Source organism: Oxyura jamaicensis, chromosome 3, assembly GCF_011077185.1.
Source record: "Oxyura jamaicensis isolate SHBP4307 breed ruddy duck chromosome 3, BPBGC_Ojam_1.0, whole genome shotgun sequence".
Taxonomy (NCBI): domain Eukaryota; kingdom Metazoa; phylum Chordata; class Aves; order Anseriformes; family Anatidae; genus Oxyura; species Oxyura jamaicensis.
The window spans coordinates 59139692-59159256 of NC_048895.1; the positions used below are offsets into that span (position 1 = coordinate 59139692).

General features: G+C 38.7%; 1 protein-coding gene across 3 annotated transcripts in view; it reads left to right on the forward strand.

Moving 5' to 3' along the window:
- The first annotated feature begins 11031 nt into the window (after window positions 1-11031).
- HBS1L (HBS1 like translational GTPase) overlaps window positions 11032-19565 on the forward strand; it is a 60020-nt gene continuing 51486 nt past the window's right edge. For 2 of the 3 annotated variants that reach the window (XM_035320562.1, XM_035320563.1), the window contains exons 1-4: window positions 11032-11190; window positions 13029-13094; window positions 14869-15006; window positions 18370-18564. In XM_035320562.1, the coding sequence (XP_035176453.1) occupies window positions 11148-11190; window positions 13029-13094; window positions 14869-15006; window positions 18370-18564 (442 nt within the window). In that variant the 5' untranslated portion in view covers window positions 11032-11147. Of the gene's footprint in view, window positions 11191-13028; window positions 13095-14868; window positions 15007-18369; window positions 18565-19218; window positions 19393-19565 lie in introns of all 3 variants that reach the window. The other variant, XM_035320565.1, reaches the window with a different exon arrangement.

Consider the following 19565-nt stretch of genomic DNA (forward strand, 5'->3'; position numbering starts at 1 on the left):
GCAGAATGCCTAATGAAGAGTAATTAGAAGCTAAGACTTGCACACACTGACAACAGAGCTCTATGGTTTGAAATATATACTCTGTACATCTGCTGAGCTGTGGTTATACAAATCCCTTTGTATTTTTTATTAGACATTTATTCCTTCTAAAGTCAAGGAGGGGAACAGCATAAAGACTAAACAAACACAGGCTACATATGGACTGCAGAGAACTGGTAGAAATTATTGATTTTTCAGTAGTGTTTAATTGGCTGGCGTTTCAAAGGTCATTCTTTAAAGATTTGGAATCTTTGTTATTACGAATGTCCCTTTTCCTTGAAGATTTTGTTGTGGGGAACTTGAATATAGAAGAATCCATTATTCCCTCCTCCCCTGGGGCTGCAATTATAATGTTAGGCCAGATAGTACCTATTACCTGCCTGCTTCCTGTTATTTTTGGAAGGATCTTCAACAGGGTGAAAGTGCTTATTCAGGGTGTGGGAATAGGAAGGTTTTATTTCACTTCGAATATAAACTCGGTGTTGAGCCAGTATTTTACATGACAAGCTAAGGACCAAAAAACATTGAATTTTATGTGAGTCTTACAATAACATCAAATAGATTTGGAAGACACCCTGAAATAACAAGAATACACATCCTGTGAGAATCTGGAGATGATGTTGCATTACCATTCTCAGCAAATGCTGTACACCATGTGTCAGTGCTTGCAAACAGCATTTTTTCACATAACCTCACAGACTACTATTCACACAGTTAAGCGTGTTAGGTCTGTATCAGGCTTTCACTATAAATAATCACATTTGCTTATACCTTGAACAGATTGTTTGAGCATTCTCATAGGAATAAAACTTGTTACATCGAAGCAACACTTTCATCCATTCACCAGCTAAAATAGTGTAACTTTCTCCTCAACCTTGCTGATGCTAAGAGATCAATTTTAAGCTGTATTAAAGCTCTGTCTGTGTTTTACCTCCTGCTACTTTTATAAAGTGCTACAAATGGCAGCTTTAGCTAACAGTCAGAGAGACAGGATAGCAGAAAGACTAGCAATTTGTTTGGGTAAACTTACGTATGCCTAGTTGTACATATTTTGCCTTTTCTGAAGGAAATATATGCAACCATTTTGACTTTCCTCAATTTTTATTTTCCTTTCTTGATATATACACTTCTTTTGTGACAATTATTTTGCATTCCATTTTAATTTGTTTGAGTTATGTCCCTGGTTATCCCCCAAAGACTCCAAGACCTGATTTTGTAATTTGGAATAGACCATAATCAGTGTGACTAATTAAGGCTTCTTTAACTTCCTCTGGTGAGCAATATGGTTTTCTACCATTTCACACATAGCTTTGGATACTTCTTAAAATGAATGCATGAATGCATGATGTAGAAGACATGAAAATCAATTTATCTGGGCCTATACCTAAACACATTTTATTTATTTATTTATATGTAAAGCATGTTTCTTGCATCCAGGTTATCAATTGGAATCCTGCAAATTTAATGTGCAAGCACATTAAAGGTGTCTGTAAATTCATTAAATGATTCTCATTTGAACAATGTTAATGTATTTCAGGGACTTACATAATTCATATATCTCATACAAATGAAAAACTACGATCAGAACAGGATTCTCAGTACGATCTACTGGTACTTGGTCATAAATTTGTATGCATTGATATCTGCATTTGAAATACCACTGTTATATCACTATTACTTTTGTGGGACAGCCTTGGAAAAGGACCACATTGTACTCAGCAGGGTACAAATACAGAAAAAAATAAAGATGATCCATTTTTCCAAAGTGTTTATAACCCAAGACAAGCATTCTTTCTGGCTGAGGAATAGTTAAGTTACCTTTCAACATAAGTTATTTTAAAAAAACTTCAAATCAATGGATCACAAACAATCTCTTTTTCCTCTTCTGTTTGAGAAGTGATCATTTTTCATGATATGCACTCAAAGATAATGTGTCAAGTCTGCTTTAAAATACTGGAAAGTGTCATGTCTTTATTCCAAGGTGAAGGAAGTCTTGTATAAGCACAAAAGCTAAGCTCCTATTTTTTTGTAAACTGGCAGGCTCCCTCACCAGCCAGGGAAAAAATCCGGCACCACACCCAAGCCTCTTTACGGCCCTTCCCTCAGGCACAGTTTATTATCTGAAATGCAAACTTTACCAAGCAGCACGACACAAGGTTATTTCCCCTGACTAAAACTACCCCCAAGGGCCCCTGCAACCAGGAGTCAACGGATCCAAACGAGTTTCTCGGGCCTTAGGAGGCCTCACTTGATGCCTTCCCTTGGGTCGAATAACTGCTCAGGACGGGCTGGTTCCAGTGCTCCTCTCACACCCTTCTCTGTCTCAAAGGGGCAGCCGCAGTTATTCGCCTCCTCTTTGCTACGCTCTACTCTTTTTTTCTTTTTTTTTTTTTTTTCTTTTTTTTTTTCTCAATCTTGTGTTTTCACAGATAACATCCATTGACATTTTCTCACTGCCTGAGAACACAGATAAGAAATTTTCTATACCTATTATTATCTTTTGTTGCTCAGCTCATGGTTCCTCTAGCAGTAATAGGGTGCCTCTCTAAAACAATTTACTCCACTGGAACTCGATGTACAATTTTGCAGCTTTGTTCTACCAAAATCCTTTCCTTTATATGTTTTATTGGTCTGGTTAATGTCAAATTGATTCATGAAAGCCAATGCAATTATCTCCATTGACTTTCATGAGGTTTGGACCAGGCCCCAAATGCACTTCTATAAAAAGATGACCAGAACCTTCTAGCTGGAGAGTATTAGAATTCTGCTGTGGCATTTATTGAGAATGAAATGTGGATTTCCACATGAGCACAGCTGAATTGAAATGAAGTAGGAATATCTTTTGTTTCTTTTGCTAATAATGCTTGTACTGATCCTGCTTGTAACATTTCAAATCATTCTAAACTTTCTTTTAACAAAGCTAAGTGACCAATACAGGATGCTGGCATTGCATCACAGCTTTAAATTATTATGTCAAAATTATGGCCTGTAATCCAGCAAAGCACTGATGCATCCGTCTAATGTTTCACCAGAATAAGGTTTCTGAATGGCAAGTAGATAGTAAAATTTATTACTACGGGTTAAATTCATTCCTGATTAAATTTCATTGAAGTCACTTTTACCTGCCTTGCCAAATAAATTACACTGATTTAATTCATCTACTTTTAATACTGCTGAGTATCAATTATTAAACACTGAATAGAAGTAATTTCATTATCTCCTGAATATCCTACCATCAACTTAAGTAATGTGGATAGACTGTGACTATTTATATTAAATACTTCAGACTCCAGGAACAGTTTCTGCCAAATGAGACAGGCTGTTCAGCAAACTGCGAAGTGATGAAACCCGGATTCTTCTGCACAGTAACTGTTGCACCCCAGATGCCCTTCACAAATGAAACCAGGGCTGTCTCTGCATCTCTGTGACACTGTCACTGGGCCCATAAAATGGTTGACTTAAAACTTGGTACATGCAGGACATGCAATTGTTCAGTTATGGATGTTTTTTTCTGTCTGAGTGAACACTAATTTGTGTCCTTCTCTTGTATCTATCTCACCACTGAATTTTGTGAAAGAATATATGACAACCATTTATCTATAGGAATGTCTCCTACAGAAACTTGTGAAAAAAAGTCAAACAAAAACAACAGAAAACAACTATTCAACCAAATAAAAAAACATCCCACAACCACCCAGATTACTGATGTAGAAAGAAAAAAAATAACTTAATTATTGATTTCCGAGACTGAAGAGCAAAGAGAGGGATCAGCTTCAGGGATCAGCTCTGTTCATACATGATGTTGCTGTTATTGGAGCTCAGATGTGTTAGCCTCTTCAAGGGTTGTCTGCAGGAATGATTTGCGAAAGGTACACTTGATTCAGCATGAAGTCTTGTGGGAAATTTATCCATAAAAGAGGGATAGAAAAAACTATTTCTTTCCATTGTGTACATGCATATTTTTTGGGGGGGGGGGAGGGAGGGGGAATGACTAGCTTTTAGGGGAATCTAGCTTACACTACAACATTGTTATCTTTTTCAGTAAATTTACTGCATGAATACAAATATTAAAAAGATTAGGACTTCAATGCAAAGGTGAACAATGACACCTCCAATCCGCAACAAAATAATGTAAAGCATATTACAATTTTAAGTATAGTAAGCAAAATTTATGTGTAGTTAACCTATACTCAGCAAAAGCTTAGAAAATGAGAAAATAGCCTTTCAGAACAGGATACTTTGGAGGCAGAACAAGCTGTATCAGTTAAGCTTTTGACACCATTGTTAAAACATTGATTCATAAAGCCTAAACCATTTTTGTTTTTATAAACAGTGTGAGTATGAAGACTGGGCAGATGAGTAAGGTAGCTGCAGTTAAACTGCCATTGCACATGAGGTAGCTGCTGCAGCACTGTAAGACCAAAAGTTTAATGTTCATTTTTGTAATATATGGTGTACAGACTAGAGAACTTTGGGCTGGTACTGTTGTTTTTAATTGGTGTTTCTCCCTTACACTTTGTGGCTAATGTTTTCCTATTATCAAGGTCTTGCATATTTTCTGCACCCACCCAACTCTGTGGTATTATATGTATTTTTTAAAGGTCTGAGTGACAAGTACATTGATATAAGTGAATCATCATTTTGCAGGCATAAAATTTTATCAGATTGGTTTTCAAGTAGATTTATACATTTAAGAAAGTGCATCTGCCATACAAGATTAGCACATGGAAGATAGGACATTTGTTCTAATAGCAAGTGATAGAATTTTATACTTTATACATGTGAAACAAACTAGATAGCAAGTTAGCATCTTGTTAAGTAGTTCCTGGTTATCAGATACATTAACCAAAGCTGAACTAAAAGGATATTACTGTGCAAGATTAGGCCAAGTTTCCATTCCCTGCTTTATGCTTCAGGACTCCATTCAACCCCGGGGTAAACAACATATCCTTGGTTGATAACCTGATGACAAAACAAGAAAAGCAAAATAAAAGAACATATGAAGTGCAGTATTTTCTTTAATTGCATGATGAATTAGCAATGCCTGCTATGGGATTCTTTAGTCTGCAGTACACGAGAATTAATCAAGGGAAAAAGAGGGACTTGATAATTTCTTGTAGAATTACCCCTTTAAAAATGAACATTCTGGTGGAAAGAAAGTGAAGACTTTAGTCGAAGACAGACTACAGTGTCAGTCAGAATGACTTACTCATCTAGTGATGCTCCCTGTCACACTTCATAATAACAGGTAACTCTTTTCATCCTAACATGCCCAAATTATAAAGATTTAGCAATGTGGACACTTGTGAATGCTCTATGGTGTGGAGGGCAGCAAGCCATGTAAGCCCTGTCATGCTTGCTACTCCATGATGTCAGTAAGGGTGTACTTGAAATGAGACTAACAAACACTGTATAGCTGAGATTTTTTTCTCTATCAGGTTACCCTATGACTTGCCTAGAGCCCTAGTGTGAGTCTGCACTTCAAGTAAAACTGATACAGATTCATTGAGTTTGCCAGGGCCACAATTAATATATGACCATCAAATGATGATTCTTCTGGATGCCTTCTGGCAGTCTGAATTTATTCTTCCCCTGGGAGTCGTTGTGATGTTTTCCATGCCAGTGTTTTGTGTTTCTTTGATTGTTTACGGCAATAGCCAGGAAGAGCAAAAATTAAGTCCCAGAAAGACTAGTATATGGAGTTTCCTTGACAACACATCCAGTCCGGTCTGCCCAGTTTATAGTTTATATAGTTGGGTTTGCCAAAGGCATGTCCCAAAAACTCAAAAGTGTAGGACACAGAAAACAAATTCAGAGTAATTATGAGATAATATTCTAGAGTTTAACAAGCTGCCTTCCAACAATTTAGCTATAATTATGCCTCCCTCAAGCATATGTGTGTCAGCATTTCTTTTTAATTTAAGGCCTATATGTCTATATGAAGAGATCAACAATGGAATGTCCTGGTAAGATTTGCATGATGAATGACTCTAACCAGGGAAGTGAGGGACTTTTCAACCTGTGTTAGTCCTGCTTTGAATTGCACCTATGTTGCTTAAAAGATATTTTCCAGAATATAAGTTCTGTTTTTCTGCTGAGTAAATGGAATATGATCCCAATGGTGTTACTGGAAACTTAACCAAATCCCTATGTTTAGGAAACGTATTGCACCACTGATTTATTGGTGAAGACATATAGTTTATGATAGTAGCAAGGATCCATGACAAACCTGTGACTGCTAAGTTAATGTACACAATCACGTACAAGAGAATGGTGCTACAACATAAGGGCATGAGTCATTATAATATGCTTTAGCACGGACACATGCATCTTGTTTAACCCTGAATCATAATGACAGCCTCATGTTTTGTCTCTTCTTTATGTCTGTAGCTCTCAATAATTTATTCTCTCAGTTGCCTGTAACAATTAAAAGTGGACTGAATCATTTATATGAAGATTTCAATCCCTTCCAGAACTTTTATACACATTTTAAAATATTTGCTGTGAACATGTTTAAATATTCTCATCATCTACACAAGTATCTCAACTTTTTGAACCGTGCTAAATTTTTGACCTTGATATTTCATCTGGAAGTGAAATATCAGTCCAATTCTATGTTGAATGAAAATTGTTTGCTTTTATCAGTTTAAATTTGGCCTCCTTTCAGTCTTGAGTAATTCCCTCTTTTACTATGAGTGGAAGAAACAAAAAAGAAACAAAAAATAAACAATCAATGGCTATTTCTGAGCCATTCCCTAGCATGTTTTGGTCATGTCCCATTTTATACATCTCCTCTGTAAGACAAAGTCTTAATCGTTTTAATCTGCATGTAAGAAATTTCCCATGCCCATGATGATTCTCATCACTTATCTCACCCTATATCAACTGTACACTTCATAAACCCATTAGAAGTGAATGCAACTCTCCATTGTAATCATGTCATATCTCAACTTTTCATTTGCATTCCGTGGCAAAAAACAATTAGGATTTTCAGTGAGTGCTTTACTGTGGCTATGTTTACTATGTTTTCAGCAACTGTCCTTGAATTCAAACTCCTGCTTTTGTAGCTGTGTGGTTCAACAACAGCCCCCCTCCTTGCAGAGGAGCTGAGCTTCCCTTTCTGGACCATCACTTGGTTCATTCCACATGAGAATTAGACAGTAGAATGACAGGAAAATTTGGGCTTGAGCCCAAAGCGGTCAGGGAAATACAGACAGAGTGAAAGTCTCTCAAATCCTTACTACAACACTAAGCTTATGACTTGTGAAGAACACAAAATGGTCCACGTTAAACCATCCAAACGGGCAAATTTTCCACATCAGATTGCCAACTTATTACCTATTCATCTAACTTATTTGGATCCTGTTGAAATTGTATAAGGTCTAGACTAATGTAAATCACTTAAACACAAAAGTTGCTGTTCTGCAGATTGATCTGTTCTCAAAGAAATAAAAAATATATTCAACAAGCTCATTCATGCTGTAGAAAATTGGAAACACTTGCTAAGTTACCATATGTACAAAATGATCATTTATTAATACTATTTGCCTTCTGACTCTCAATCAATTTCTGATATAGATGGTTTCATTTTAAACAAAAACAGACATTTAATGGGCTGCAGTTCTTTTGATCTAGTAGGATCATTTATCAGCTGGAAGAGTACATAGTGACATTGATAATATCTATATTTTAAAACTTAACACACATAATGCATAGTATGGTTTGACATCTGGAATTATGCTGCTCTTTTCCAAACCATGTCTTGCTTAACTTTGGTTTAAAAAGAAACAATATTGAAATAGGCTGAATATTTTTTAACTAAGAATGTTGTAACTGCTAAAAAGCTGGCTAACCTCATAACTTCACATCAAGAAAAAGTAACACCATTGAAAGGATTTTCTACTTAGCTAAACAAATGATTAAATATTAAAATTACCTATTTTTTCTGGGTTATTAAATATTGTATTAGTTGTTTCTCACTGTTAGGGAAAAAAAAAATAGTGGTGCTGGGGATAGGATTGCTCTGAGACTGCTGAAGATAACAGATTACCAGTACTGCTGCCACCTGGATTGAGTCTAGTGGTCTTGGTACACTTCCTAATGAACACGTTTTAAAATAATATATAATCTCAGTGGGCAGGAAGGAAACAAATGTTCATAGTGCTTACCAGAAGTGACCTCGTTAGTCATTCCTCAGAGCTGCTGGAGGCAGACTGACACGGTTCTCTACTGGAGCTATAATTGCTGCTGAAGGAGTAATGTGTAGTCAGACTGCTTTGCTACCTGGTAAATACCTTTCATGAACCTTGCATCCACTTACAAATAGCACTAACTGAGCTATAGCTAGGGCTTCAGAACTAAAGCTCATTATTTCCTGAACACTTCAGCACCTTGTCACCTTCCATAAAATTAGAGTGAAGGCAAGGGATGATGACAATGTATTTAAGACTTTTTGATGATACTGCTGTACTGTGAAATAACCACAATTCTGTATGAAATTCTTGTTCTTGTTCTGTTTTGCAGATCTTTATTTGCTATAAATTACTATACTTTAAATGAAGAAAAATGGCCACCTCCAAATTTACAGTTAATGTCGTGGAAAGACTGCATAGTATGTTGTCTCCTACACTGGGCTTAGACAATCTTTTTATTTTTTAATGCTAATACCTTTTTTTCTTCTTTTAAATATTAATTCTGAAATCTTGAAAACAGTGTTACATTTGAATATCAAGCAAATGAAACATGGGTTGTATGTGCAGAGGTCACAGTCACTGAAAATCAAGAGCGATAACATGCTGAATGTGAACATAAAATTCAAACATGAAAAAATGATTAGTTGATAAGCAGCTGGTGATTTGTGTAAAAAGTGTGATTAGAAAGGATAAAAGAAACATATTTGGAACATGATGGTCAGTTTTAAAATGAGAAATGTTACTACTTGAAAGAGAAAAAAATGCTAAAATTACATGAATAAGATTTACTGGACATTTAACATTTGAAAAATGGGATCTAAGTAATTTTGGAGCCTGAAAAAAACCCTGCTGTTTCCAAGTTAGAGCTGTTGGAGGCAGAATGGGAGGATGTTGTGAGGGTAGTAGTGCTGCAAGATCTTAAGTTACCTTACTGAAGGCTCACTCACATAGTACATGCTGGAATCATTTTTTGAATTTGGAAGTGTGTCACTCAACAGGGGATACTGCCACAGCTCTGCACACTGTTACACAAACCTTTAAAGGATGTGGCCTCACATTTAGAATTTTCTACAAACATTCCCATTGCAAGCTTATTTTGAGAGTATCAGTCTGCTCATCTCGTTGTTGACTTCCGCTGCTATCAGCAGCAATGGGAAAGTGCTATATAGAAATTTCACACATTTCTGCTGGGAATCACTACTGTTACAAATGGTTTTAGTATATTTTTGTAATCAGCCTTAATCCTTTAAAAACAGGATTTGTAAACACTCAAGACCTCCCAAAGGCTGTTTTGTACCATGTAGAACTTAACATACAGCAAGAGTGCAATGTTAAATCATAATGTATGGTGGCAATTCTTCACTTCTGTATCTTTGACCCATATCAAGAGATTGGGACTGATAGCACTTAACACAACTTCTTTCAAACCTCTGCCGTAGAGAACATTTGTGGCATAGAAGGTCATCAGTACACCAACAGTAATTAGAAATTTTTGTTTCCACCTCTCCTTTAATTTTAGCACCATGTGAAAGACATTGTATAGATCATAAGTTTGTGCAGCTGCATGTGCTGTTCTGTACAAATTAATTAGAAATATGCAAATAACACAAGGAAACAATCTGCACATTTGCATACAATTTGTATATGAACACAAACTTTGGCTTATGTTTAACACACCCTGCCTCCGGCGGTGACAAGGAAGGATGTGGAGCAGATAGTGACAGTTTTGGCTTGTGGGAGGGGACAAGCCAATAGCTGGGTGCCAGCTGGAAAACCAGGATTTGTGTGCTTGTGGGGATGTGTGTCTGGAAGGCGGGATATCTGGGGACGTCTGGGCCGTGCAAGTGGCTGGAGGAGGTCAGATTTGTGGCAGTGTCTGAGGAGGACAAGAAAATGGTAAAGTATAAGAGGTCTCAAGTGGAAGGTAGAGATGTCTGACTTGAGAAGTATTGGTGGGATCACTGGACTAGCAGCGCATGAGCATAGGGATGAGTGCAGGTATCTGGGAACAGCGGAGCCGTGGAGAGGAGAAGCAGCAGAGGCTGTCGAGCTGGAGCTCAGCAGAGGCACACCTGTGCTACCAAGGCCTGGGAGCACCCGTGGGCCTGCGACCTCCCTGTGCTGCTGAGGCTGTAGGCGTGTGCCTGCACTACCTGGCCTAAACTGGCCAGGTAGCATGGCATTGCATGGCAACGAAGTCAGACCAAGAACACCAGGGAGCCCAACTCTTTGAAGCTTTGGTGTTTAATGCTGCCAATAGCAATGCTAAACAGTGCAGCCTGCATTTACCTACAGCCACCTCTTTAAGCTGGTCAGCCGCTGGGCTGCAATGGGTGCTGGTGGCCAGGGGCCTTTCAGGCCTGTAACCACAGTTGCAGCACATTGCTAAGCCTCTCCAACCCCACAGCACACAGAGAGAGACAGTGGTTTGAGTGTGTTCAAATGAGCATTCCCTCCAGTGACTTCATGCCAGCCCAGAATACTCGGTAGTCTTCACAGATGTAACTGTTTCGGATTTCAGTGACCTTAAATATAAATGCTCATAAATATAAATGCTTATACACACACAGGGTTCCAGCAGTTTTTCACCTTCGTGCTTAATGGGTAACGCCATGGATACAGAGGGTCACACATTCAAGACAGAGGGGTTGGATGGCTGAGTGCTGATGGGCAGCGTGAGGGTACCCTTCCCTTCCCCCCCTCCCCCCCCGTTGCCAGCCGTGCAGTAGCCATGACATGCCGGGAGGAGGGGGGGAGCTTTGGAAGCGCCGCGCATGCGCGAGGGCTCGCCGCGGACGGAAGGGGCCTGGGCGCGCACGCGCAGGATGATTCGTCCCGGCCCGGCGGAGACCAAGATGGCGCCCTAGTCACGCTGTGCCAGCGCCAGCGCGGGCGAGCGAGGCGCCCGCCGCCATCATGTCCCGGCACCGGAACGTCCGAGGCTACAACTACGACGAAGGTAGTGGCGAGCAGCGGCCGCCGGCGGAGCTGCGGGGCCGTCTCCCCTCCTCCGACGCCGCCCCGTCCCCGTGGGGCCGTAGCAGCCCCGCGGCGGGCCCGGGCCCGGTGCCGAGGAGGGCCGGGGGGCTGCCGGGGCGGTTGGAGGGGAGAGGCGGCCCCCTCACCTCCCCTCACCCCGCGGGGGGTTGGACGAGGCTCCGGGCGAGACCTCGCCCCCCGGCCGGGGAGAGCGCGGCCCCGGCGCGCTGGGCCGAGGCGCGGCGGGGTGATTCGCCTGCCCCCGGCAGCGACCGCCTCCCGGAGGCGTGGGAGTGGCTTGAAAGCCGGCCCAGGTGTAACCGAGCCGGCTCCTCTGCGGGCTTGGGAAGGTTTGTGGTCCTGGGCCGGCTCTGGCAAAGGGGTGCTGATACTCGGTCAGAACATGGAGGTGTTGTCCTAAAGATAGAGCTGAGCGTCTGAGGAAGAGCCACCTTCCCTGTCCTGTTTTACTCGACAGCTCATTCGTTCCCTGCAAGCTTATGTCTGAGCTCGGTTCTTACCTGAAGGCTTTCTTTGTTTCCCATGCCATTAATTTAGGCAAACTGTCAATTGTGCCCTTCACTCAAAGGTTTTGTTTGTGTTGGCTCTGGATATGGAAAAATGGACCTACTTCCACTTGATACTGTTTCAGATAGCACTTTAGTATGGGAGCAGCTATTTTGTTGCCACTTTCTCAGATACAAAACATTGCCCCTGTCCACTGAAGGATTCCCGCCAAGTGCATAGTCAGGATTTGTGCCATGTTTCGGAAACTTTGGGGCAAGTCATTTAAATCCGTGTGAACCATTACCATTGCACAGCCTGCCTTGCAGGTTATACTAGCGCAAGTATACCTAATAAATTACCAAATAATTCGGTGCCTCTTTTGGATGGATATGATGTTTGTAATGTCTCAGCTCAGTGGTTGTGAGCTGATATCAGAGTAGAGACTTTCTTTTTAGCTGCTAGCTTTTCCCTTTCACTCCTTAAAAAAAACACAACTGAAAAATAAACAAAAATACATGTTACCTGTTAACCTGTCAAGCATGTGCGATAACATCCTTAAAAATGTTAATGTATTTCATTCCTACTTAGTGAAAAGTACATATTTATTTTCAAGATTTACATAATATTAATTTATTTTTTGTTTTACTTTCTCATTGTGATTCCTGATAAATAATTCTTGATATGATTTTTATTATTTTCTTAATTGAGAGAGTATATGTCTGTGTGTAGGTAGTTGAACAGGATTCTTCCCATTTGGCTGAGACTATTTTGCATAGTCAAAGGGAGTTGTAAATTGCATTTTTGCCATGTTGAATTGAGTTGACAGGTGAGTGACCATGAGGAAAGACCAGAGAAGAAGGCTGAGAAGTTGATAAGTATGGAGTAGAAATATCAGTGTGAGTTACTGAAGTATGCATTGTAACTGATCTCTCTGTGGTTAGACTACAGAAATATCAAGCAGAAATATCAAGAGAGGCGCCATGGATAAAAGCCTGTGGAACTGTAGAAAATTGAGTTTGGCTTATGAGGGCCATCTCCCAAAGGAGATGATGAAGGAGGAGGTGTGAAGCATTGCAACTTTTAAAAATTTTCAGCTAAGGAATGGAGTATTAAATGCTTAATTCTGTCTTCTAAAGAGGAAACCAATATTATTGTTGCAGAATTGAATTTCTTACCTAGGCAAATTAACAGTACTTCTGAAATGCTGGAGATACATAATTTCTTAATACTTCATATGAAAACTGTCATTTGAATCAATGCATTAAATACTTAGAAATTGTGCAGACTAATCTTAATGGTTTTGCCTCTTAGATTTTGAAGATGATGATGTGTATGGCCAATCAGTAGAAGATGACTATTGCATTTCTCCTTCAACAGGTTAGTTCTAATAATTACATACAAGCACTGTCTACATGTTCAATCATGCAATTTTATTATCTTGGATAATGGACGGTCAGAACGTACTTGAAGATATAAAAACCTGTTTTATGGGGATGTGTTGATGGTCTTAAAACATATGGTGTCATTAAAAAGTGTCAGTAGGACTTGGCTGGGCTTGGCAGCTGTGATTCTGTACCTGGTATTTGACATCTCATACAGAACTTCTAAAAAATATGTGGTAAGGAGTCTTATTGTGGGATGCACCACCAGTCCTCAGTTGCTTCTGTTCTCATGCAAGACTGCGTGGTGTTAAAAAGCCTCTGAGCTTTAGGGAACATTGCAAAATGGGAGCAAATATAGTGATGCCGCGTGCTTGGGTAAGATGTGATTGGAGTGGCTGAGCCTAGCTGAATTCAAGTTGACTGTAAAACCATGAGGTTGTGTTCATCACACAATTCTCTGAAAGATTATTAGTTCAGGGTTTCCCCAGATTTGGTGGCAGTGTTTCTAGAGCTGAGTAAGCCCCAAAACTGGTGTTGATGTGAAGCTGTGCTGCTGCAGGTAACTTGACTGGATCTAAACTCACTGCACCTGTGATGTAGTCTGTGGCCTCTGGCCACAGGTATTTGAGTTAATTAGGTCTTTAAAAGTCATTTCCTCTGTCATCCTATTCTTTTTAGATAAGCTAAGCAAGGTGTGTATTCTTGTTATTTGTCGTCACGCTTCCTGATTTAAATTAAGATGGTCTCACATTCAGTTTCTAACTTAAGACGGTCTCGCATTCAGTTGCTAAGTTTAACCGCTAGGATTTTGCAGACATTTTGTAAGAAATAAGGTAGTTTTATATTTGGTGATGAACTCTTGTAATGTATAAACTGCTAAATCACAAAATTAATTCTGGTGTTTGTGCACAATAATTTTCTTAAGGATTCTTTCTATGTAATTCTTTGCATACAAAATAATCTCATATAGCAGTCTTTTAATCTTAATAGTTGCTTCAGTTGTGATGACTGAACATGCATTAGTATGTGTTTGGAAAGAGTTGCTAAGGTAATACTACTTCTGGATATTGCATATGGTTTCAGTAAGTATTTCTGAGCTTGGTAGAATATTAAATTTACAAGGACATTAAAATCATAAGGACATCAGTTGATGTTAAGCTTTGTACATTTCTGAGAGTATGTCACGAGCTCATGTTCAGCACGAGCTGTATATTTATGTCTATATATTTGTTAATGTGCTATTATAATATATTTTAATTATATAATTATATATATTAATGTGTTGTTAAATCAGAATGGAATTATGCACCTGTTAAAAGTTTGGTGTGAATGTGTATTTTAACTCAAGACCTGTGTTTCCAAGGAAATTCCACAAAAAGAAGAATGTGCTCAATTGAGTTAAACCGTTATCAATAGTTTGGCAGTGCAATACTGTAAAAGCAGCATTTGTTTTCATGCTATTTCTTTTTTTCTCCTGGCACTGAGTTAAAAAAAAAAAGTGGAGTAAGGTTATGAAGATGTTAGGCAACAGGTGATAATTCTGTATGAAAAATACTTTTTCATACCTGGAATATGTTTTTCTATTCGAGTAATGAACTTTGTAGAATAATTGCCTTACATAAACAGATATAGGGGTATTGCCCAGCCAGTCTTTTCACTTGGGTGAAAACTGGTCAGCATCCTATTTTTTTTCTTGTAGATAGGTTTTGTTTTAGAAGGAAGAAATAATATTTGAATTGTTTTAATACTTTGTTTTTTAACTAATATAGCTGCTCAGTTTATCTACTCAAGACGAGACAAACCAGCAACGTGTGCTGAGCCATTAGAAGAAGAATATGGCTACGAAGGTACAGAAGATACTGCTGGTTATTTTGCATCCAATCATCAGTTGGATGAAGTTGATAGAGGTAATTATAGAGATTCATCTGAGAACTATTATTTTTCTTTTATGACTTAAAGACTAACTAAAATAGTCCTAGGTTAGCGTTTATTACATGAAAGACTCACGCTCATTATTTTGTACTCTGGTACTAGAATAGCATTATTTTGTAAGCTGGTAATAGAGCTGCACACCTCATGAAAATAGCATTGGTGTGGGTTCTTCAAATTCGTAACTACGTTCTGTGTGCCACTTGTAACTTGCTTGCATACACTTAGTTTATAATTATAAATGATGAGATTTGGTATGAAATTCAAACACAAGAACAGCTGTACTGTTTCAGACATCTAGCTCAATATTTTGACTCTAAAAATGGATGACTAGGGGAGAGTATAAGAAACAGTATTTATAGAATAGTCTCTTGTTTCTATTACATTCCAAATTTTTGCAGTTAGGAGTATTTGAGATATTTTCTAAATCATGCACTTCCTTGAAACAATGTCTCTAGATTCCTGTATCCTCTACAGTCTTCTCTAATATTGTTTTGAACCTGCTAGACTTTGGTTTTCATTCAGTCCTGCAACTGTGAGCCCCGGGTACCAAGCAAAGTTCCATGCTGATTGTTGTGGGAAAAAATACTTGCTTTTGTTTTATAAGCTTGCTAGCTGATAGCTTAAATAAATGTTTTGTGAAAAAAGATTAACATGTCTCTTTCCTAAGTATTAATAGCTAATTTAGTTCTTATTTTGTTGGAAGTATTCAGGGTTATTTTTATGATGTTAATAAGCACAAGGTAAAGTGTATTGGTGAATGAACAGACAATAAAATCTAAGAATGAAGTGCATTATTGAAAACAGAACTCACAGAAAATTCTTTAACAATAGACAAATCTAGATTCAGTATCAAGTAAATTGGTAAAACCTATAATAATATGCAGATACATGGGCAAATCTGTTAAATTGGGGTGTCATACACACTTTTTTTTTCCAGCACACTTTTTTTAATGCTGCGGAAGGTAACTTAAAAGAGAGTAAGTCTGTGGATAAAGGTAGTCTAGACAAAGTAGACTGGGTTTTTGTAATGCTTTTGACAGGGTTCATCAGTTATTAAGAAGGGATACTGGAAGATGAAAGAAAGTCATTCTGTACTAAGAAAAGATGGAAAGGAGACCTAGGAATAACCATTTCTACTGTGTAAGAGGCAGTGGTCCCACAAGACCTGTTTTATTTCAGTTTAGTCATAGAGCCTCTGGACTTGTTCTAATATGCCCATGTCTTTCTTGTGCTGGGAGCACACTACTGAACACACTACTCCGGAGGGTGTCTCATGAGACCAGAGCAGAGGGGGAGATTCACCTTCCTCACCCTGCTGGCCACGCTTCTTTTGATGTAGCCCAGGATTTGGCTGGCTTTCTGGGCTGCAAGCACACCTTGCCGGCTCACGTTGAGCTTCTCGTCAACCAACACCCCCAGGTCCTTCTCCTCAGAACTTCTCTCAATCCATTCCCCGCCCAGCCTGTATTTTTGCTTGATTGCCCAGACCCAGATGGAAGACCTTGCACTTGGCCATGTTGAACTTCATGAGGTTTACAAAGGCCCTACCCTCAAGCCTGTCCAGGTCCCTCTGGATGGCATCCCTTCCCTCTAGCGTGCAGCTTGGTGTCATCAGCAAACTTGCTGAGGGTGCACTCAATCCCACTCTCCGTGTCACCACTGGTCCCAGTAGTGACCCCTGAGGAAACACCACTTGTTACCAATCTCCACCTGGACATTGAGCTGTTGACCACAACTCTTTGAGTGCAGCCATCCAGCTGATTCCTTACCCACCGAGTGGTCCATCTGTCAAATCCATGTCTTTCCAATTTAGGGACAAGGATGTCATAGGGGCAGCATCAAATGCTTTTCACAAGTCCAGGTAGATGATGTCAGTTGCTCTTTCCCTATCCACCAGTGCTGTATGTGTGTCGTAGAAGGTCACCAAACTTGTCAGGCATGATCTACCCTTAGTGAAGCCATGTTGGCTGTCACCAGTCACCTCCTTATTTTCCACATGCCCTACCATAGTTTCCAGGAGGATCTGTTCCATGATCTTATCAGGCATAAAGGTGAAACTGACTGGCCTGCAGTTCCCTGGGTCTTCCTGTTTTCCCTTTTTAAAAATGGTGGTTATGTTTTCCCTCTTCCAGTCAGAGGGAACTTCACTGGACTGCCACAACTTCTCAAATATCATGGACAGTGGTTTAGGAACTATAATCCTCAAGTTCCCTTGTGACCTGCAAAATGGTTAGCGAACACATTGTCCAGGACTCTGTCCGTACTTGTTTTGAAGAACAAATGCAGAGGAGCAGAGACCTACTGTATGCATTATGGATCAAGGCTGCTGATTTAAGTAACCTCGTGGAAGCTGGAGTTCTGTGGTGTTGGATATGCTCAGCAGAGTTTAAACCTCACCGTCTTTGAGAAGGTGTTCAAATAAAGAACCTGCAGTTTTCTTCCTGTTGTTTAGTAGTCTTCCTGAAATCTGAACAACTGGCAGAAGATATTCATAATATTCAAGATTTTCTTCTGTTGTGTTTGTATCTGATAAGAACACTACTTCTAGTGAATGGCAGCCACATGAATTTTCAGTCCCCAGTTCTGTGGAAAGTCAAGACATAATAAGGTTTATTTTAGTTGGCAATTTTACTGACTACTTTAACTTAATAAAGGTTGCTTACCAAGTTGTATACTTTCATTGTGAGCTATGCTCAAATTCTGAAAATTGAAAACAGCTTCTATATATTTTTTCACTTTAAGGTTTGATTATTTGTTTTGTTTTAATTTCCATTTACATTCTGTGACATTTTTTCATAAAATCTCATCTGTACCTTATTTCTATATTCCTACATAGAAATATGGTGCAGATAAAATGAGATTTTATGATCCAAAAGAGGTTTTGTGGTTTTAAGAAAGGTAAAGGTTGCAGGTAATTTGAAAGAGCTGACATGTTGATCCAGGTATACTAGTATTTATTTATTTTTGTTAGGGCCTGAGGGTCCCAGAAATGCTGTTTTATTTTAGATCTAAATTATAGCACCTGTAAACACTTAAAATGTGCTGTTAAAATTATTCAAAGTCATTTAGTAAGTCAATGCAGAAACCCATTTAAGGTGATTATATGTATTTCTTCTCTGCAGTCAATTGTACATTAAGATTTTTCGATGATGAGACTTTAATGAATATATAGTAGTCAGTAATATGTTCCTTGTAGCAATATTTGAAATGAATCAAATATTCTCCAGGGTTTGGGGGTAAAATTTATCATGGTAAGAAATCAGATGCATAGTGTTTGTAGGCTGCTCTATAAAGACTTTATTTTGTGCCAGTTTATAACAGTTATTTGTCTTTTGTAGCCCGTCTTAATTCATGCCTTGACCAAATGAGAGAAGTTTTGGCAGAGTCTGTACCAGAGCAAACAATGGTGCAAGCAGTATTGGATAGCAAATTTGATGTACAGAAGGCTTTGGATCTTGTACTTTCCCAAGGCAGTAAGCAAAATGTGAAGACCCACAATGAGGATGCTATGATTGTAGGAAAGACGACAAAAGGTATACTACTATTTAATTGTTTGGATTCAAGATGATTCATTTCTATGTACAATTTAATTTTGGCTTCATAAGCTGTGAAGGTGATTATTGTTGCATTAGTAATTTATTGGAAGTTTTAAAAGCACCAACTTCTATTTCTGTGTTTTAAAAAGCATTTAAAGGAAGCAGTAGCTTTTCTTGATTTGGAAGTCAAAACCTTAGTCTTGGCTTAAATTCAGGCTGTAAGCAACCATCTGCATTTCGCAGTAAATTTCTGTATTCTAATATATGACTTAATTGAGTGAATACATTTCCTAAGTTGTATGTAGTGTTTGTTTGGTGAGCTGATATCTCCCATCCCAAATGCCTCCTCCTCTTTTTTTTTTTTTTTTTTTTGGTAATGTTTATACAGTAACTTTCATGTTTTTGTTTATACTTAAATCTTCATAACCTTTACTGGCATTTCTTTGCTGATCTGTAAAGTTTCTTAAGTATTTCAGTAGATAACTATAATTAAATTGTAGAACACTGGATACATGTGAGTAACACTTAGTAATTAAATGCCTTTTCATATTTCTTCTTGATTTTTTGTTGCTGCTGTCTGCTTTAAAAAAAAATGGATATTTCGTTGTGACTGCACTTCCATCTGAAAATTATCGGCTATTGTAAGGTAAGGAGACTTACTTTGTCCTGAACTCTTTATTAATAAAGACTGTTTCTCTTGTGCAGTAGAAAATGTTGCTGACAACACCAGCAAACCTGGGCTTGGAAACTTGACAGCCAAAGCTGGTTCAGCTTGTTACTCCTTAGTTGCAAATGACAAAATGCTCCTTAATGTTAAAAAATACAGCGTACCTTCATCTGAAAAGAAAGGATTGAAATCCTCATCACTTGTTCTGTCTTCTTTCAGTGATGATTTTTGTAAAGGATCACTTTGTGAACCTGTGAATAATCAGGCAGAGAATCAACTACCAGAAAGCGCTAATGTAGTAAGTTTGATTCCTGACAGTGAAGATGTTGGC